Raw genomic sequence first — 19,582 nt, forward strand, 5'->3', positions numbered from 1 at the left:
ATGTGAAACCCACACCTAGATCAAGAAGCTGTTGTCCAAACAGAGAAAAGGAACATGCATGGTTTAAAATTAAGGTGTGTGCATCAGGGTTGTATTTTTTCTCCATACGTGTTAAATCTGTATGTTGAGCAAACTATTCAAGAAGCTAGACTAGGTGAAGAATGTGGTATTAGGTAGGGGAGCTCTAGTGGCCTAGTGGTAAGGAGCTGCAACTACAATCCCAGAGGCACACAGTTCGAAGCCACAAGATGCTCTGCCGGGGAAGGAGGAACAATCTCCTCCTGTACCAGTCAGATCTGATTTGACGGTACACTCACACAAAAATAATAAAATAAAAATTAAAAAAAAAAAAGAATGTGGTATTAGGATCAGAAAGGAAGGGAAGACTCATCAATAACCTGTTATGCAGATGATACAACCTCGCTTGGTGAAAAGTGAGTACTTTTAAGTGCTTGCTGCAGGAGATCCAAGACTGCAGCCTTCAATATGGATTGCATCTCAACACACAGAAAATAACTCTCACCACTGGACTGATGGGCAACATGATAACAAGTGGAAAAAAGAATGAAACTTCTTACTTGGACTCACTTAGTACTAGCAGTCAGGAGATCAGGGGAGACATTACACTGGGAAAAGTCTGCAGTCAGGGATCTCTCCAAATTACTGAGGAGCAAGGATAATAAATTTGAAAGACTAGGGTGTGCCTGATTCAGGCCATGGTCTTTTCAATCACTTGCAGTGTATCTGAAAGCTTAATAATGAGTAAGGATGATGGAAGCATTAGAGGCTTTGAGCTGTGGTGCTGGAGAAGAGCACTAAATATCTCATGGACTGCCAAAAGAACAAACATATTTCTCCGAGAAGGTGCAGCCAGATACTTCTGGAAGGCAAAAATAACAAAGCTTTGTCTCACATACTTTGGGCATGTTGCTAGGAGATGCTATTCCTTGGAAAAGGACACTATGTTTGGAAAGGTGGAGAGTCAAGGGAAGAGAGGAAGACCCTCAACCAAGGGGATTGACACAGTGATTGTAGTAAAAGGCTGGAATATGTCAGAGATTGTGAGGATAGCACAGGGTTTAGATCTGTTTTTCATAGGTTGCTATGAGTCTTCCTTGACTCAATGGCACCTAATACCACCACAAGTGGGAGGGAAGACTTAAGTTTATGATATGGTGACGGATAGTCTGGCAGTTGACACAGATAATGGTTACACATCATCATTAATCAGTCCCTGAATCACACATGTAGAAAATGCTGAGTTGGAAAATGTTATATAAATTTTTACTCCTTGCCTGTCTATACACACACACATAGAGGCAGGCAGGCAGACAGACAGACAGACACCCTGGAAACCACTGCAAATACAGAGGTTGAGTGTGTGTAGGATCTGGGTTAGAAGCACACCTAGAAGGAACTGCTGTTCTGTTCTTTCTTCCCATAAGCTCCTCTGCATTCCTTCTCTTCCACGCCTGTTCTTCACTCCTTGTCTGTCACCAGAGCTCACACACCTACACGGTGCACCTGCACACAGAAAGCATGTAGTGCTCTGGGGGAGGTTTGCTCGGAGCCGCTATGACTGGCTCCCTCAAGGCTGCCCACACTGGGTGGAGCAGGCTGGGCAGGACTGCCGAGGCAGAACTCTGCTGGTTGGCAAGGACTTTTAGGGGAGGGAAGAAGGCATCCCAAATCCCTGGTTCTTGCAGCCAAGTGGTGACCTAAAGAAAGCTGCAGAAGAAAGGAGGGGGAAAGGTGAGGAAGTCAGGTGGTAAGGGAAAGCACTGAAGGCAACAGGATGCTGGGCACCAGCCAAGACTTCAGGATTGAGCTCTGAAATAGTTTCTAAGGGGAAGAGGCCAGAGTTTAACAGTCGGGGTGTTCAGGGCAAGGCAATAAGGCAGAAGGCTACTCAGGCATTATCTGTATGACAACAGTCTGGAACAAGAGGTGCATTGTTAAGTGGACTGGGGGAGGGAGGAAACTGTACAATGAATGAATGAAAATCCAACCTTTCTGTAAACCTTCCTTAAAAATCAGACATACACACAATGTACAAAAAACCAACACAGAACAAAGCAGAAAACAAGGGAGGCCAGGCCAATGGGCACAGGAGCTACGTGTGGTGTCCTGACACGCATGATGGCTTTTGCAGCAGGTACCTCCCAGCCCGCCCATCTTGGGTTGCTGGTTTCTCACCTGGGTGCCTCTCCACTTTTGTTTCTGAAATCATAGTGTTATTTCTAATTGTCCCAGATTTTCTCTTACTCTTGAGCTAATTTTTAGGTGTTTGAGCTTTTTGAGTGTATCTTTCCTCACCAGGAACCAAGAGAAGCACCCTTAGCAGAGCCAACAGCCAGGACTTCCTGCACTGCCTGAGTGGCCAACTTGTGAATCCACTGCTACTTCCTGTGTCACTGCTCCCAGTGGTTCCACTGTGGGCTGAGAAGTAGGCCCAGTCCTTAGTTCACTGCATGGCCCAAATCCATATACGCCTAGCTCTGTGACTGACCCTTGCATTTCTTCTCTCTTGGGATACTTCTGTTCATCAACAATAAGTCTCCAGCAGGTCTTTAGGGAAGAATGCCCCCACCCTAATACTATTCATGTTCCTGCCTGCAGGGTCACTTCCGGTTGTTTCTGTCCTCTGGTACCGTCTTACCTCACTTCAAGACAGGCCTTGATTTGCCCAAAACCTGCTCTGACTTTAGGCCTTCTCTCACTAGTACCAATAAGCACGTAAGCCCTTAGAACTTTCCATCCCTGGAAGGCAGACACTTGGCCTCATTTCTAAGATGACTCAGGAACCAACAGTTTGCTACCTTAACCTATCTGTGAAGTCACCCTACAGACTCAACTTCTTATGTCCCTACAACTATTCAGAACCTTGCCTTTGACTAAGGAGTAAAAATTTTAAAATCACATACACAAAACCCACATAATGACCCCATTTATATAACAGACTCAAAATATACAAGATTACCTAGGGATATGGAAAGGGGACGAGATGGAACAAAAGATAAACTGGGTCTTTTTGTGGAGATGAAAATGTGCTAAAATGGATTGTGGTGACTTTTGCACCACACTTCGTATACTAAAAACTCTTAACTGTACACGTGAAATGAGTGAATTTTATGGAGTACGCATTTTATGTTCATAAAGCTGTTATTTTAAAAAATGCTCAGAAGCTCAGCGCTTTCTAAAATTTATCGGGAGTTCTGGCTGAAGGGGAGAACCAACCAGTAGTTTTGAAGGTATATGTGGAGATCAACAGTCTTGAAGCCAAAATAAATTAATAATTACCTTATGTAGATGATACAAGTAATATATATTAATTAGACCCAAATAACATATTTGTCAGCTGTGATTACATACTTAATATTGGGCAAATGTTTGTCAATATCTCCTTTTTCACATCCGAAACCAAAACCAAGTGGGTGTCCAGACTTAAGCTGGAGTGTCTTTGCCCTAACTCTCTACTTTGCAGCAGTCTAGGTTTTGATGCCTACTCCCACAATTGTAAGCTACCCAAAAAAAACCACATAGAGTTAAAATAAAAAAAGAGTGACAAGTATGTTTATAAATGATTCCAGCATAAAATCCCAGCCCAGGGAGCCATCAACAGACTCGGTGGCCTTCACTGGTCACCCTCTTTCTTTCTTACCAGAGTCATCAGCTTACAGCAAGGGTGGGAGAAGGACATGAGGACATGATGAACCAGATCCAAGCAGAGGCTGAGTGGCATGGAAGGAACCTGAGCTGCTCTTCCCGCCAGCCTTTGGACCAGGCTGAGAACCTTCTAGGCCTCCCAGAAGCCAACCTGGTTCAAGTGCAGCTGTGATCTCGCCTTAGCCAGGAAAACAGGCCAAGCTCAAGGTTGTCCCCACAAATCCACGTCTCACTGGGGTAGTGGCAGAGCTGAAGACAGTTTCTTATTACTCTTTGCTAAAAGGGAGGTGTCTTCTGTCCTTGCCTGCATTTCGTCGCCTCTTTCGACTTAAGAAGCTCTCTAGCTTCTTGCTGCGTTTCAGCTCCTTGAACTTCTCGGCTAGGGCCAATTGACGCTGCTCAGCTGGAGGAGAGTAAGAAAGCAAGCTAGGAAACAATGCCTCCCTCTCCCTTTTCCCATGCCAACAACTTACAACCACAATGCTGGGAAACCTCCAGAGCTTCACACCGGTTTATTCTAGTTTGACCCCTTGCTGAGGATTTTCATTTCTATCCTACATATGAGGGAGCCCTGGTGGCCTCATAAGTAAGGAGCTGAATGGCTCACAGGCAAGTGGTTCAAATCCATCAACCAAGCCAGGGAAGAAAGATGGGCAATTTCTTACCATTCGATTCAGAGCCTCTGAAAACCTGCTGGGTCAGTTCTGACTCAAAGACTTACACACACGATACACTCCACCAGAATCTAGTTAAAGAAGATCTCCAAATGATTCTTAGAGATCTTTTTAAAATATAGAGTCTGACTAAGTAGATCTGGGAAGGAAATAAGGAGCTCTGGTGGCCCAGGTCTGTACAGAGGCTAATTCAAAGACTACTCTGGTAGTTCAAATCCACCAAAGGGCCCAGGAAAGAGAGATAGATGGGTAACCTCCTTCCGTGTATTTACAGCTCCAGAAACCTGCTGGAGAGTCAACAATTAAATGGCTTTGGCTCCACGGCAATGACTCTGACTTTGATGGTACAGAACATTATAAGCTGCACTGCTAGCCAAGTGATCATCAGTTCAAATACACCAGCTACTCCTTGAGAGAAAGGCGAAGGTGGGTGATTTTCATCTGTGGCCCTCGGCCAGGTTCAAATTGTTTTCCTGTCAAACGTTCTTCTAGGTGGCATAGCACTGGTCTATGCGTTGCTGTACAGAGGTAACTCGTGGTTGCTGTGATGCTGAAGACTGTGACAGTGATGTGCCAATCATGGTAATGGGTACCCATGGTGGACAGTGTTGGCTGGAGCTTCCCGACTAAATCAAGCCTGGAAGCAGGAGCGGCATCCACTTCCAAAATGGCTTGCCTCCGGAAACTCTATGTATGAACAGTGCTCAGGCTATTCGTTCATAGGGTCGCTATGAGTCGTCTACGACTCGACGGCACCAAACAACAATAACAACAACGACAAAGAGAGAGCTACGTTGACCTAGTGGAAAGGAAGTATGCTACCAAGCCAAAGGTGGGTGATTTTCATCTGCAGCCCTCGGCCAGGTTCAAATTGTTTTCCTGTCAAACGTTCTTCTAGGTGGTATAACATTGTCTGTGCGTTGCTGTACAGAGGTAACTCGTGGTTGCTGTAATGCTGAAGCCTGTGACAGTGATGTGCCAATCGTGGTAATGGGCACCCATGGTGGACAGTGTTGGCTGGAGCTTCCCGACTAAATCAAGCCTGGAAGCAGGAGCGGCATCTACTTCCGAAATGGCTTGCCTCCAGAATCTCTATGTACGAACCAGTGCTCAGGCTGTTCGTTCATAGGGTCGCTATGAGTAGTCTACGACTTGACGGCACCAAACAACAACAACAACAACAACTCCTTGAGAGAAAGGCGGGTAGTTTCCTCTCATAAAAATTTATAGCTGTGAAAACTTGTTGGCTTTGTACTGGCTTGACACAGGAAATGCAAATCCAAAGCAGGAGGTCAAACCTCAATGAACTGGTTTGGAGCCCTGTTCAAGTATTACTTCTTGAGTCAACTAACTGTGAACCTCTATGGGCCTAGTCAGTACCCTTGGAGTAATGATACAGAGAGAAAGCCCAAAACCTAACTTAGCATACAAAATGATCACAAAGAGGTCCTCTCTACTATTAATGCTTTCTTCTCAGGTTACCATGGGATCTAGCCCTAGAGAACTCCCTGAAACTTAACAGTTTTCTGCAGTATGGCTCCCACAACTTGGTCCCGGTAACCATGGCACGCCGTACTTACACTTCTTCAGGAAGTATGGCCGATGGCCCTGCTGGGCCTGAGCCCGTCGCTCCTGCTTCAGGGCGAGGCGCAGCTCCTGCTGCTGCTTTCGCTCCTGCTGTGCGGCTTCTTGCTGCTCCTGAGGAGGAAAGGTGAGATGGGTGAATCGGAGGGACTTGTGAATCCTATCTTGACCAGATGGCATCACCCTCCCACAATTATTAAGCACTCACTATTCGCTGAAGTAGCAGCTGCAGTTTCTGGTGCTGTTCCCCTGAACGATGCTTCTTCAACTGCTTTTTCACAATCTTCACATCAAAAGACAAATGTGACAATTAGCATTCTATCAAGTGTTGGCTGAAATTGTGTGCCAAACTTCATTCTAAGACGTTCACATACATAAAGCCCAATAACACTTTGAGGTTGTTGTTGATGTTAGGTGAGGGTGAACTGGGTACCACCCACAGCAACTCTATGAACATCAGATCTGAACCCTGTCCTATCCTGTGCCATCCTCACACTTCCTGACACAATAGAATCCATTGCAGCAGTCACTGGGTCAACCTACCTAGTTAAGGGACTTCCTCTCCTTCATCAACCCTCTGCCCTTCCACACATTATGTCCCTCCCAAGGTACAGCACCTCTTAGCAACATGCCCAGATTATGTGAGGCAAAGCTTTATCATCTTTGCCTCTGAAGGCACTCTGACTAAGACGTATTTTGTTTGTTCTTTTGGCAGTCCATGAGATGTTCAGTACTCCAACATCACAGCTTAAAGCCATCAATTCTTCACTTTGAGGTAGGAATTATTCTTTCAATGATTAGAAATCTGGATCACAGAAATTAAATAAATTGCTAACGACCACAGGGCTAGGAAAATGATGGCTCAAGTCTGAATGTAAGAACTACATTAGATTTAAATCCACCTATGTTACCTGCTCCTGTGTCCTAGTTTCCCACCCTCTTAAAAAACCTGCATGACTCAGTGTTATGGTACACACCTCTTTCTCTTTGGCTCGGATATCATTCAGGAATTGGTATGTTTTGTCAAACACCTCAGGATTATACTCTCCTGAAAGATCATCAAAACGGGGGTCCCTGGCCACCTTTGGAGAGAATAGAAGAAATTTGAAACAGAATTGTTGTGTCTCCTTTCAAAAAGAAAATGTCCTCTTTTCCTCACCTTTTTATTGACGGGGACAACCTGACGTAAAAATGGCACCCGAGCTTTTGCTGACATTTCCAGAGGCCTAGGAGGAAGTTAAAAGACAAGTCAAGGAGACTCCAGCCTTGGTTCAAGGCCTCCCATCTGCCACCCAAGAGAGCAGACCCCTGCTCAAGGCGCTAGAGAGCCTCCAACAGCAGGGCAAGCCTTGCTCCTCACTTGTGCTTATCTGCAATACACTGATTTTGGGCAAGTGGTCTAGAATCTTGCTTTCTAGTGCAGTTTCCAACCACCAATTGTTTATACTTCTTGGTCCCCACTTTGTTCTGCAATTCCAATAGCTCTTCAAATGACATGTTGGATGTGCCTGTGGAAAGAAGAATCAGGAGAAACACATAGCTCAGTAGCTGCAGACACCTGCCCACCTTCACCACTTTCAGTAAACTCTGGAGACCAATTAGAAGTCCCAGGTGGTGGAGGCTATAATGGTGCTAAACTGACACCAAGTGTTGCAACAATCAGGAGCCTCTTGTGAAGGGAGATATCTGTGTGAGGTTGGTGAAGAACCAAGTCATAATGCTCTCAATTACCTTCCTTAAATCACTCCCTCAGTCAGTCATCACCACTAATGTCCCAGGTTCCTATTCAGCATCCCTCACATCAGTCAGTGTACTAACCTCCTACCTAGTCCTTCAGCCTCCAGTTTCACCTTCCTCTTTGGCCAGAGAGGCATCTCAAAAGTTGCTTGTCACTCCCACCTGTTTCCACATTCTATATACCTAAGGCCATGTCCCCCTTTTTTTTAAACCAGTATAAAATACATTTTCCCCCTTTTTATTATCTTCCTATTTAAAAAAATGTTATTTTCCATTTATTCATTGTGCACATTTTCCTCCCTGTCCACCCTTCCCTACAAGTTTGCTTTTCTCTTTGAAAAAAGAAAAAAATTATTTGCTTTACTACTCTGCTATCCACTTTACTATCAAGTTCTTATTCTGAACTCTGGCCATGCAAATAACTACTAATCATATATTCCTTTTAAACAGTTCTCTCCCTCATCTGTCTCAATGCAGTGTACATAATTTATCCTCTTCTTAGTTTTCCCCCAACCCCAATGTCAGGCCTGTTTTATAACAGTGACATTATGCAGTATTTGTCCTTTTTGTGACTTAGATATTTCACTCAGCATAATATTCTCCAGGGTCACCCATTTTGTATATTTCATTAGTTGTTTTTCAATGCTGCATAATATTCCATTATGTGACTATACCACAGCTTCTCTATCCGTTCGTTTGTTGATGGGCACTTGGGTTGTTTCCAACTCTTTGCTATTGTGAACAAAGCAGCAATAAACATGGGTGTGCATATATCTGCTTGGGTGGCAGTTCTGGTTTCTTTAGGATAGTAGCGGAATTCCAGTAGTGGAATTGCCAATTCCGGTGGTATTTCTATTTCCAACTTTTTGAGAAAGCACCATACTTGCCTTCCCTAGTGGTTGCATCATTTTACATTCCCACCAACAGTGAATACAGTTTTTCCACAACCTTTCCAGAATTTGTTGTTTGTAGCTCTGCTGAATTTTGCTACTGTTACTGGGGTGAGATGATATCTCAGTTGTTTTGGACCATGTCACTCCTGAATTAAAAACTCCCCAGTGACTTATGCTTTACTCAGGGTAAAAGCTATACATCTGGAAGCCCCCACATGACCTGCATGTGATGTGAATCAGAACCAAGCTATAGCTGACCCTCCCGTGGGTTTTCAGAGGCAATTAACAAAGGAGGAAAAATGCCCATCTTTCTCACACAGAGCAGCTGGTGCATCAAACTGTATGCCTTTGGGATTGGCAATGCAACTGCTCACCACTAGGCCACCAGAGTCCCCTTACATGTTGCCTGTAATGTCTCTAATCATGAGTAGAAAGGTATGATCCTGCCTCAGTTTTTTTGTCCTTGATATTTTCTCCATTTGGAACACTCTCTCCTGATTATCTGCAATTGCTCACTCATTTCCTTCAAATTTTTGTTCAAATGTCACCATCTCAGTGAGACCTTCTGACTTCAAATTTAAAATTTCGACTCCTCACTGGATCTATTTCTTTTCCCTTTAAAAACTTACACAAGTCACATCCTAAAACCGTCACCTTTTAAAAAGATACACCTCCGTGCTTTAGACCTTTTAATAGCTTGTTTACCCTTGGGGCTGCCCGTTCCGAAAATTACGCTCCAGTGGGCAAAAAGTTTATGTTTTACTTATTACCTTATCTTCAAGTACCAATGCAATGGCTAAACGGTTGCCTGCATATAGTAGAGCTTCAAGTAGGTAGAATTTGTCCAATAGTGATCCATTCCTTCCCCCGCCCTCCATGGAGAAAAAACCCCTTTGGTCTTTAAGAACCGGCTCTCCATTTTCCGTTGTCTTGGGGGCACTTTCTGGAGAACTCAGCCGGTTCGAACACCCCATCCCACCCCATTCCCAGTAGACCAGGAACTCGCACGGACCGGCCGGCACCCGCCACCCCTCGCACTCCCGCCTCTTCAACCCTCACCCTCTCGCAGGTCGTGCCTCGGAGACCCGGACTCCACGTCCCCGCCGCCCCGGGCCCCTGCAGGGCCCGGAGCCGCGGACCTATCTCGCGGTCTAACTTTGGGCATCACGTTCCGCACCACTCGGATGATGAAGGTCGCTACTTCCGCTTACGACGTCTTAAGATCCGCCCCTTCCGGCAGCCGCCCAGCACAAGCTGTTGATGTACTGAAAACACCTCGGGCTAGGGAGAGGCCACGGGGCCCCTGGGGGCGATGTCGCCCAAAGGAGAACCAACTCCTCCTTTAACTTTTAACTCTTTGGCTGAGACACGGGGCTGACAGACCTCTCAACTCGGAGTCCAGGGGCCGGGCCTGCCCATGGTGTCACTGGATTTCCCAGAGCTCTGGGTTGAGAATCTCATGGCCACCCCTTCTCAGCACCCAGCTCCCAGTGCAAACTCCAGATGTTGCCATTGGACTCCACAAGAACAGATAACACACGGTTTGAGGTTTTTAATTGTTACAAAATCTGAGCTGGCTGAGCTTCAGGTTACAGCAACAACTCAGGCAGCAAATGGGTGGGATTATCTGCTGGTCCCCAGCTGAGGGAGAAAGAGGTTTCATGCCAATAGCTGCAACTCCTCTCAGCTCCCAGTCAATGCTCACATGGATCAGGCAGGGGGGGAGGGAGAGGAAGAATTTGAGGAAGCTCCTGAGGCTCAGTCAGCCACTGCTTGCTTTGCCTTTATCCCCTTTCTTTTCCCTTCCCAGGGTGACTGGCCAGGGGCAGAGCAGAGAGGCCCAGGAGTAGTTGGAGAAGTAAGTGTAGATGAGACACAGCACCAAGGGGAAGAGGCCTTTGGCCCCAGATGGGGAGAGACCTAGCCCTCTCCCCAGTGACTCCCCACTGAGTTCACAGCACAGAAAACACCTCTAGTCCAGCAACTCCACGTGGAGGTGTATGGAGTCCAGGATTCAAAGAAGCAGCCAGGTGAGAGATGGTCAGGGGCAGTGAAGACAACAGCAGGCTCAGGTGGGGAGATGGCAGAAAACTTCCTCCTACCCATGGGACGAGACGATGGGACGACTGATATTGCTGTTGGTGGTCATGGCATTCAGCTCCCACCTAGATGGCCAAGAGTAACAGGCAGAAGGGACAAGAGAAGTGGAGCTCCCACGGCCAGCCCCTGAACTGCTTGCTTCCTCTCAATACTCCTGCAGTTCCTTCATCCTAAAGCTTGGCCACCTCCTTAAAACCCTCCTAGGTTTAGCAATCAGACCTCACCACCAAATCCAATACCACCCACTCCTCCACCTCCTCCAAGTCCCCATGGATTTCCTGTTTATATTTATACATGGATTTCCTGTTTATGTTTATATACAGCCTCATGTCCAAGCACCTGGGGGAAACTGTATGTATCTCAACTAACACCTCAGCCTATCTTGCCTGCTCTGCTCAAGTCTAAGGGTAGCCTTACCACCTCACCCCACCAAGAATTTTTTTCATTTTCCACTCTTATTCTTTAAAGCCCTCAGAGATCCCGTATTCTCTCTGAGGCTTTCCCCACACATCACCCCATATTAAAATTAATTCCTATTTGATAACTCTTTCCTTCTGAAACGATTTACCAAAGTTTCTTCTATACCAAGACCCTCCCTAGTCTACTAAATACTGATACAACTGTCAGTCAAGCCAGCCCAGTATCCAGAACAGTAAGTACAGCCTTGTACACTTCTTGGCACCAGATAATGAGCCAAGCGTCAAAATGGATGGATTAAGGAGGGAAGGGTGGCAGAATAATCCAAACAAGCACAATTGTACACAAAATAACTTACAGTGCTTGATTTGGACATATGAATGGAATTGAAAGAGAAGTAGAGCCAGAATGAGCCTTAATTTGGAACGAATTTGATCCAAAGGTACCTTAACTTATTTTGCAACTCATTAGGTGCCATTGAGTCATCTACGACTCACAGCAACTCTTTGAACAACAAATATGAACCTTGCTCTCTATTCTGTGCCATCCTCACGATTTCTGATACACTCATACCCACTGTAGAGTCACTGTGTCAATCCAGCTTGTTGGGGGTCTTCCAGTCTTCCTTTCTTTTTTTGACCTCTGACCTCCAGCTTTTTTGCAACTAGGTTCTAAGCCTTTATCAAATCTCCTCAGCATATTAACAACATCAACTGCACAGGCTTACATCTCAGGAAATGATACTCCTGAGCTTGGTGTGAAATCCCAGAATTTCCCTCCCCCCTATATCCAGGTATTTCCTGCTTTTTGAAAGATCACTTTGTACCACTCCATTGTTACCAAAAAAAAAAAAAAAAAAAAAAAAAAAATTACCTTAGTACCTGTTTTTGCTAACCAAAAGAAATCAGAAATTCTATTTTACCAAAAATTAAAAACCACTGTTTGTGTTGTTTTGGAGCTAACCAGTAACAAGGTAACCATCCAAGCACTGAGAATGATTTTGTGGCTTCACTAAGCTCTTTCCTGAGACTACACACAGCATCAAACTACCACAGTCATGATTTAGGTTGTTCTTTTAAAGCCCTAACTCAGATGCCCTCTCCTTTTGCAATTGTTGTTATTAAGGGCTACCAAGTCACCTACAACTCAAACAATCAATGAATGACAGATGTGAACCTTGCTCTGTCCTGCACCAGCCTCCTCATCTCTGGTATTTTACGTTTATGTGTCATTTGGTATAGAGTATTTTGGGGGTCTGGGAATGCTCCAAAATTTTTCACAAATGGGAAACACTTCCTGCTTCTTCACTTTTTGCCGTTTCAAGCTTAAGAAATATTTCCTAGTAGGGCAGACCTGTAATTTACCAGCTGGCAGTTTCATTCTATGATGACTTTAACTTCTTTTCTATCTTATTTTCTGTAAGCATGCTTACATATCCAGCAGAAAAACTGAGACCAAACTAACAAGATCATGCCTATGCTGCGCACTTCCCCCTGCCCCCCAAAACCACTCCCTTCTTTCCAACCACAAGTTGTACCTGATATCATGGGGCAGACAGGACTGGTCCAGGTTATACTGAATCACGGCCAGTTTGCACAGGGTCTTCAGACTAGGGCCTTTGGGGAAGAGGGGGAAGTGGGAAATAGTCAAAACCAGAAAAGGAGCCCATCTTGGGTGTCACTACCTAGGAAGAACCCCAACTGGAGGAGCACTTTGGGAATGAGCACACTTACTGAAGTCCAAAATGTGCAAGTCAGAATGATCTATGAGGTCAAATTCATCTCCCAGGCCCTCCTCAGGAGAAGGACTGTAAGGATCAAAAGAGAGTTGAAGAAGGAAACTCCCTACAAGGCCCTCTTGCTCAAACACCTCCCACTCGCATGCTAGTCACAGGTATAAGCTGTTCCCTTGAACCCTCCCCTTTCTCCTCCTAACCTGGTACCCCCAAAGAGGACAATTTTGTCACCAACAATACAGCAACACTGGCGCCGCCGGGGACAGGGCCCCTTCCCCTTTGGTTCAATCTTCTTCCAAGTAAAGGTCACTAGAGAGACGTTTTACAGAAAAGAAAAGGTTGTATGCCTGCCTAGCCTGAAAATCATCTCCACCCCCATCCTCTCACCTAGCAGCATTATTATTCTTTCTTTTTTGCTTCAGTGGCTCCCTACCAGGGTTAAACTTCCAGAGGTCATGGAAATGCCGATTCAGTCTTGCATTATAGCCCCCAAAGATGTACAGCTCTCCATTATATCCGACTGGCAGAGAGAAAAAACAAGAGTGTGAGGGGAATAGGTACAAAAGGAGGACTCGGGCAGAGATGTGACAGACGCTCACACGCTGAGTGGCTCCGGCGTCCCTCAGGCAGCACTGAGGTGGGTGGGCAGTCCAGCCAGGCTTCGGTCCTGGTGTCAAAGACGCGGATGCGGTTGCAGTAAATCTCATTGTTGGAGTGGAATGGCCCAAAGCGGTCGGCACGACCCCCAAAGACATACATGTGATTTCCCAGCATGGTGGCTGAATGGAAGTCCCTCCAGCGTGCCGGGTTACCCTGGACAGGAGCAGAAAGAGCAGGAAGGGAAGGGGATCAGCAGGGAAGGGATCAATTCCTTCTGAGGATCCTGTGATTTTTTTCAACTGAGGATGGAGATCTGGCGGGAAGAACAAAGGACATACCTTTGTACCAATAAGGGTCCATGTCATGGTGTTGGTATCTAGCTTGTGAATGTCATTGGAAAAACAGTCTGCCTGAGTAGGGGAAAATGAAGGGGAGTGAACAAGGAATAACAGGGGACAGTGGTCACTCCCTAACTTCTCATCCTTTCCCTCAAAACTTAGAAACAAGGCAAAATCTACTATCCCACCCATCCTCAATTCCCCTGCTTCTTTCTTGTTCCCACTCTGAACCTTGAATTTCTTCCCAGACCTACCAGCTGTTCGTAGCCCCCAAAAATGTACATGGTCTTGCCCAGGACACAGGCTGAATGCCCATCCCGGGCCCCAGGAACTGTTCCCGACACTCGGGGTGTGGACCACTTGTGAGTATCTGAGAAGAAAAGGGTATGATCCACGTAAGCAACTTCTGACACTCCCTTCAAATGCTGGGGTAGCCTATTCCCACAGCCCCACCCTACCACAGTCCACACTTTTCCCAACCCCGTGAGGCGCCCATTTGGCAAGCACAACCTGTCCATACTCACTGACGTCAAAGGCATAGAGAACGTTGCAGGCCCCTTCTGTGTCATTCCGCCCGCCCCAAAGAAAGACTGTGTCGTCAATGAGGACAGTTGAGTGTCCATATCGCATGTAAGGTACTACAGGAGCCTGTCCATGGGTGGCAGGCCTCACCGGTGGCAGCTTTGTCCAACGCAAGGACACTGTGGACACAGTTCTGCTTAATTCTGAGAACCTCCCTTTCCAGCCTGTCCGTTTTTCCCAAACCGCATGTCTGCCCCTCCATCCCCTGGCCACAAGCACCATTAGCAAACCTCAGCCAGCCACCCACTCGCTCCCTGATGTGCACACCCGGGAATGACCCTGGCACTGGCTTACCTGCATTGAAAATGTGCACATCAATCTGTCTCAGCGTCTCATAGTCTTCACCAGAACAGTAACCCCCGAAGGAGTAGACCCGATGCCCAACAGCAACTGCAGCATGGTTCACCCTGCGGGGCCCGCCCTCCAGGTGCACTGTCCACCGTAACATCCCCTGGGTCACTGGTTACAGCAACATGCCCCCCCGGCACGGCCTGCTGCCTCTGCTTCCTGCACACAAGTGAGGGTCATGCACTCCTCAGGCAACCACTGTGACTCTGTCCAGAGCCAACCCTGGTGGCCCTCCCGCACCACCCCTTTACAGGGACACTAGTCACCACCCAGGTGGCTGTCCTTGCCCCAGGGGAGTTGCTGAGGTCAGACAGCTAGCCCTAGTCTGTGTTCTCTAACAGCAAAGGGTGGGGCCACTTCAACCTGATTGTTAGCCAGCTCAGAATCTGCTGACCAGGGACTCAGCAGAGTCACCCTCTACCCAGAAGAAGCACCACCTTGGTTCTAGGCTGGTGTAAGCTTCGAGCCCCCTTCCTCTGCTCTGCTTACTGCCACCTCTCTAAGAATCTGTGCTCTTTAAGGTAGGGAAAAGGATCTCAAAATACTCAGCGCTATTAATAGCCTGGCCAACTCTGGACAACATCAAAGCTGGCACGGGCACTTCCAAGCAGAAAAGCTTCCAGCCACTTCGGGTGCGAATGACCCAAGGTTAGGGACCTCCGTGTTGACATGACTGGTTAGCCCCTTAGAGGGAGCTCTGGTCAAACGGAGCTGTTGTCACTGGGGTCACCCAGGAACTCCCCCACAGGAATGAGGAATTCCTTTAACAGCTGCGCCTGGTATGCTGCCAAGACCAGGAACTTAAGCCAGAAAGGTATGTGTCTCCTAGGGATTAATGGGGTGTGGAGGAGGGTTTCTCTCCTGCCTCCCCTCCAGACCTGTTACTGTTGTGGCAGAGACCAAGCTGTGTGGCCAGCAGCTCTTCTCCCACCACAATACCCTGAAAGGGAGTGGGTAGACACGTGCCTTGAAAAGGAGAAAGGCAGCAAAAATGTCCTTGGACAAGCCAAAAAAATGAGACCAGAGCTCAAGGTTTCTTATAGACAACAGGCAACCACCTAATAATGAGCACATTTATGGGCTCTGTCAGGCAAATCCTCTGGCAACTTGGCACTGTCCTTGCTAGGAGGCACCTGCTGGGTTTGGATGGATCATATGCTCCCTGTTCAAGAAGTCCTGGCAGCAGGAAGAGCCAGGCAGAACATCAGGCACAGAGAAAGCTCAAATAAGGGGAGGCTCCTTGCAGTAAAGTGAGGCTGCCTTCAGCTAGCTTGCCAGTCCCAAACACATAACCTCCCCCAATCCCTTACCCCAAGCTTTAAATAGCCATTTGTCCTAACTTGAAATAGCCCCAAGTAGAAGCTAGTTTCACTTAATCAATACCTCCTTGAATCCTATCTTTTATCTAGGCTCAAGGGAACAGAGAGGAGATTGAAGATCTTAAGAATGGAAGAAATTCACCTTCCTTCATAGTTCCTACTCCTCACTGTGATGAATTTGCAGGGGAAGAGACACTCCAGACAAAGGTGGAAAGAGAACCTTAGCTTCTCCTCTATAAAAACAACACATGCTCCTGGAAAACAAGCTGAAGGGTCTCAAACACTGCTCTCAACTTGGGGTCCCCCGCTCTTCCATCACTGACTGCTGCAGTCTCAAGTTTCCTCGCGTTCCTTCATGTACCTACCCTCTTCCCAAGACGTCGGCAAATACCACTATTTCTGGCCCTCCTGGATCTCCTGAGAGCTTTGCAGTTTTCCCATTTCCTCTTCTCCCACTACTCCAAGCTCCACCCGACAGCCCTCCAGCTTTCCTTCTTCCAATCAGAGAAGAAAACAGAATCATTCATTGGCCTCTTTCGGCCAGGGTTATTCCTGTCTGGCTCTGAAGCAATCCCTGACTTCTTCCTACCATCCCGGCTTCCCCTCCCCCCACCACGCCAGCGCCCCTTCCTCCATTATGCTAAGCTGGCCGGTTCGCCTCATAACCTCATCTTGCTTCCAATTCCCTTCAATGTCTCCTCCACTCATCAAGTACCTCCCAGGAGTCTCCTCCCCAGCTCTTCTCCCTTATTAACACTCTTCTTTCCCATCATCTCCCCTCCCCTGCTTCTCTGCCCAACCCCCCCATCACTTCAGGCCCCTCCCCCACCGCTTGAGCTCTCGACATTAGGGTCTCAATCCCCCCTTAATGCTTCCCCGTTCTTCTACCCATCTTGGGCTACCTGCCAGGCCGGGCCGGGGCGGGGCTGCGGGTCCTCGCGCAGCCTGCAGCCTAGAACCCGTTGCGTGCCAACCGACTTGGTACCCAACGAGGTAAACACAGCCAAAAATCTGTCCTTCCGGCGGACAGCAGTGTGCGCACGTGCAGTCGGAGCTGAGGGCAGAGGCCTCCCGGGATTTGTAGTCTACGGTTTCCGGAGGGACGAGAAAGACTGAGGGTGGGAAGAAGCGGGAGGCAAGATTTTGCGCATGTACGAATTTGGCGTCAACTCGTGAGGGCGGCTGGGTAATGTAGTCCTTTGTTTGGGCAGGAAGTGACGGAGACGGGGCAAAAGGCGGGCTGCTGGTCCTCGCTCGAGTCAATCATGAGCACGGGGCGGGGTTGGAAGACCGGGAGCCCCGGCGCGTCCTGTGGGGCCGGAAGTGAAGGTGCGGATACCACCGCGGGCTCTGAGCGGGTGAGGCTCCCGGGGACGCAGTCTCGGAGAACCCGCAGGGTCGCCTGGGAGCCCCTGCCACTAGGGCCATTTGGGGGAAGCTGCAGGAAGCTTCGGGAATCTGTCAAGCGGTCCAGAAGGATCCTGGTGGAGTGAGAAGAAGGGGGCGGGGACACTTGTCTAGAATAGAGTCTGGTGACCCGGTACCCTGCAAAGGGGAGGTTGGTGGGTCCTCGGGCCGGGCTGCACCTACTCCAAGAGCTACCCTTGGAGGCAAGGATGGCGAAGCTTTGTCTCACATACTTTGAACATGTTGCTAGGAGAGGTTATTCTTCGAAGAAGGAAAGGTGGAGGGATGGCGATGGCGAAGATCCTCAACCAGGTGGATTGACTGTCACTGCCGCAACGAACTGAAGTGTGTCAGAGATTGTGAGGATGGCATAGGATAGCACAGGGTTCACATCTTGTCGTTCATAGGGTCGCTATGAGTCGTACAGGCTGGGCTATTTGTTTAGCAATTACTGGATCCACTCTTAGGAGGTGAGGGCGGGCACAAGCTGAGCTGGAGGATTGGGAGTCAAAACCTTGGAGTATTTAAACATTTCATAAATCCTAGAGGAAAACGTAATGTGGAATAGAGATGGAAGGTGGACTTGGTTATATTCGGGCCTTGTTTTGCCTTGCTATTCATTGCAGCCCCTGCCCCGGATGGCAGCAGTTGTTCTAGCAAGAGACACCATGGGCCCAGAGCGAATCTTTCCCAATCAGACTGAGGAACTAGGGCCGCATGTGGGCTCCACAGAAGGCACTGGGGATTGGAGCAGTGAAGAGCACGAAGAAGAGCAGGAGGAAGCAGGGGTAGGCCCAGCTGGCTATTCTTACCAGCCCCTGAACCAAGATCCTGAACAAGAGGAGGTGGAGTTGGCACCTGTCGGGGATATAGAGGATGTAGTTGCTGACATCCAGGAGCGGATCCAGGTATGGTGGAGGAATCACACCTGCGCAGGTGAGGTAGGGAGCCTTTGAAGGGTTGCCCTGGGACTGTTTTCTCTGGCTTTGCAGGCCCTAGGGCTGCATTTGCCAGACCCTCCCATAGAGAGTGAAGATGAAGAGGAGGAGGGAGCTACAGCATTGAGCAACCATAGCTCTATTCCCATGGACCCAGGTAAGAGACCATTCTAGAATAATTACGGTGAAAAGGGACTGACAGCATCTGTAAGGGGGAAATGACTGTTCTTCACAAACAGTACACTTGGTACTAGCAGTCACGAGGTCAGTTACACTGGAAAGTCTGCAGTCAGGGACCTCTCCCAAATTATTGAGGAACAGTGTCATTTTGAGGACTAAGGTGAACCTGATTCAGGCCTTGGTCTTTTCAATCACTTGCTGTGCATCTGAGAACTGGACAGTGACTAAGGATGACAGAAGAGTTGATGTCTTTGAATTGTGGTGTTGAAGAACCAAGTGCTAAATGTCCCATGGATTGCCAGAAAAACAGGTATGTCTTGGACAGTGCTCCTTGGAAGCAAGGATGATGAAGCTTCGTCTCACATACTTGGGGATGATGAAGCTTCGTCTCACATACTTGGGGCATGTTGCTAGGAGGACTTATACGTTGGAAAGGGACATCATCTGTGGGAAGGTAGAAGGGCGGCAGAGAAGACCCTCAACCAGGTGGGTTGACATAGTCACTACAGCAATGGACTTGACTGTCTCAGAGATTGTGAAGATGGTACAAGATAGGATAATGATTAGATCTGTTGTACAAGAGTGGCTGTTAGTTGTACTCAAGGGCACCTAATAACAGTGTTTGTAAACTAAGATTTTGCAAAGCTCAGAATCCAGGCAAAATGCTCTTTTACCCGACTTGCCAGAAGTGCAAACTTTCCTAGAAATAAGATGGACTTGGTAGCCTCCCCAGGCCAAGGACTTGTTCCATGTCTGGGGAAGAGAGCTGCTTCATTGTTTGATGCTCTAACTGGCCTCTTGGCTGTGCTTTCAGAACATGTAGAGCTGGTGAAAAGGACAATGGCTGGAATCAGCCTTCCTGCTCCAGGGGTTCCTGCCTGGGCGCGGGAGATCTCAGACGCACAGTGGGAAGATGTGGTACAGAAGGCCCTGCAAGCCCGGCAGTCATCCCCAGTCTGGAAGTGACAGTGACGAGAGCTGCCTTATCACCCAGCATTCCATGTCAGAACCAGCACAAGACTAAACACATCCCTGTTTTTATTGTTTATCTCCATCTTCCCCTT

At 47.7% G+C, this 19,582-nt stretch overlaps 2 protein-coding genes across 3 annotated transcripts; one reads left to right on the plus strand and one right to left on the minus strand.

The window, feature by feature from the left end:
• Positions 1 to 10,091: 10,091 nt before the first annotated feature.
• KLHDC3 (kelch domain containing 3) lies at positions 10,092 to 17,124 on the minus strand. Of its 2 annotated transcripts, XM_006881969.1 has the most exons (12): positions 16,896 to 16,986; positions 14,621 to 14,833; positions 14,269 to 14,445; positions 13,999 to 14,114; positions 13,745 to 13,816; positions 13,406 to 13,619; positions 13,240 to 13,326; positions 13,007 to 13,115; positions 12,805 to 12,878; positions 12,609 to 12,687; positions 10,666 to 10,719; positions 10,100 to 10,302 (listed from the first exon to the last, which is right to left on the minus strand). In XM_006881969.1, the coding sequence occupies exons 2-12, from the start codon at positions 14,772 to 14,774 to the stop codon at positions 10,107 to 10,109; spliced, it is 1,332 nt and encodes a 443-aa protein (XP_006882031.1). In that variant the 5' UTR covers positions 14,775 to 14,833; positions 16,896 to 16,986; the 3' UTR covers positions 10,100 to 10,106. The 2 variants fall into 2 exon arrangements, with proteins under 2 accessions (XP_006882032.1, XP_006882031.1); XM_006881970.1 differs by having other exon boundaries at positions 10,092 to 10,719; positions 16,896 to 17,124.
• A 101-nt stretch (positions 17,125 to 17,225) lies between these two features.
• Positions 17,226 to 19,484, plus strand: MEA1 (male-enhanced antigen 1). The gene is made up of 4 exons (XM_006881971.1): positions 17,226 to 17,324; positions 18,027 to 18,308; positions 18,393 to 18,495; positions 19,333 to 19,484. Exons 1-4 carry the CDS (start codon positions 17,259 to 17,261, stop codon positions 19,482 to 19,484), a joined length of 603 nt encoding a protein of 200 aa, XP_006882033.1. The 5' UTR covers positions 17,226 to 17,258.
• The last annotated feature ends 98 nt before the right edge of the window (positions 19,485 to 19,582 follow it).

Source organism: Elephantulus edwardii, unplaced genomic scaffold (assembly GCF_000299155.1).
Source record: "Elephantulus edwardii isolate Elephantulus edwardi_28Jun2011 unplaced genomic scaffold, EleEdw1.0 scaffold00017, whole genome shotgun sequence".
Classification (NCBI taxonomy): Eukaryota; Metazoa; Chordata; class Mammalia; order Macroscelidea; family Macroscelididae; genus Elephantulus; species Elephantulus edwardii.

Coding starts and splice junctions, on each gene's coding strand:
- KLHDC3 (XM_006881969.1), bottom strand. CDS start 14,774: ATGTTACGGTGGACAGTGCACCTGGAGGGCGGGCCCCGCAGGGTGAAC. Junction 13,620..13,744: donor GGACCCTTATTGGTACAAAG/GTATGTCCTTTG, acceptor GCTCCTGTCCAG/GGTAACCCGGCACGCTGGAG. Junction 10,720..12,608: donor TGTCTGCCCCATGATATCAG/GTACAACTTGTG, acceptor TTGGCCATCTAG/GTGGGAGCTGAATGCCATGA.
- MEA1 (XM_006881971.1), top strand. CDS start 17,259: ATGAGCACGGGGCGGGGTTGGAAGACCGGGAGCCCCGGCGCGTCCTGT. Junction 18,309..18,392: donor ACATCCAGGAGCGGATCCAG/GTATGGTGGAGG, acceptor CTGGCTTTGCAG/GCCCTAGGGCTGCATTTGCC. Junction 18,496..19,332: donor CTCTATTCCCATGGACCCAG/GTAAGAGACCAT, acceptor CTGTGCTTTCAG/AACATGTAGAGCTGGTGAAA.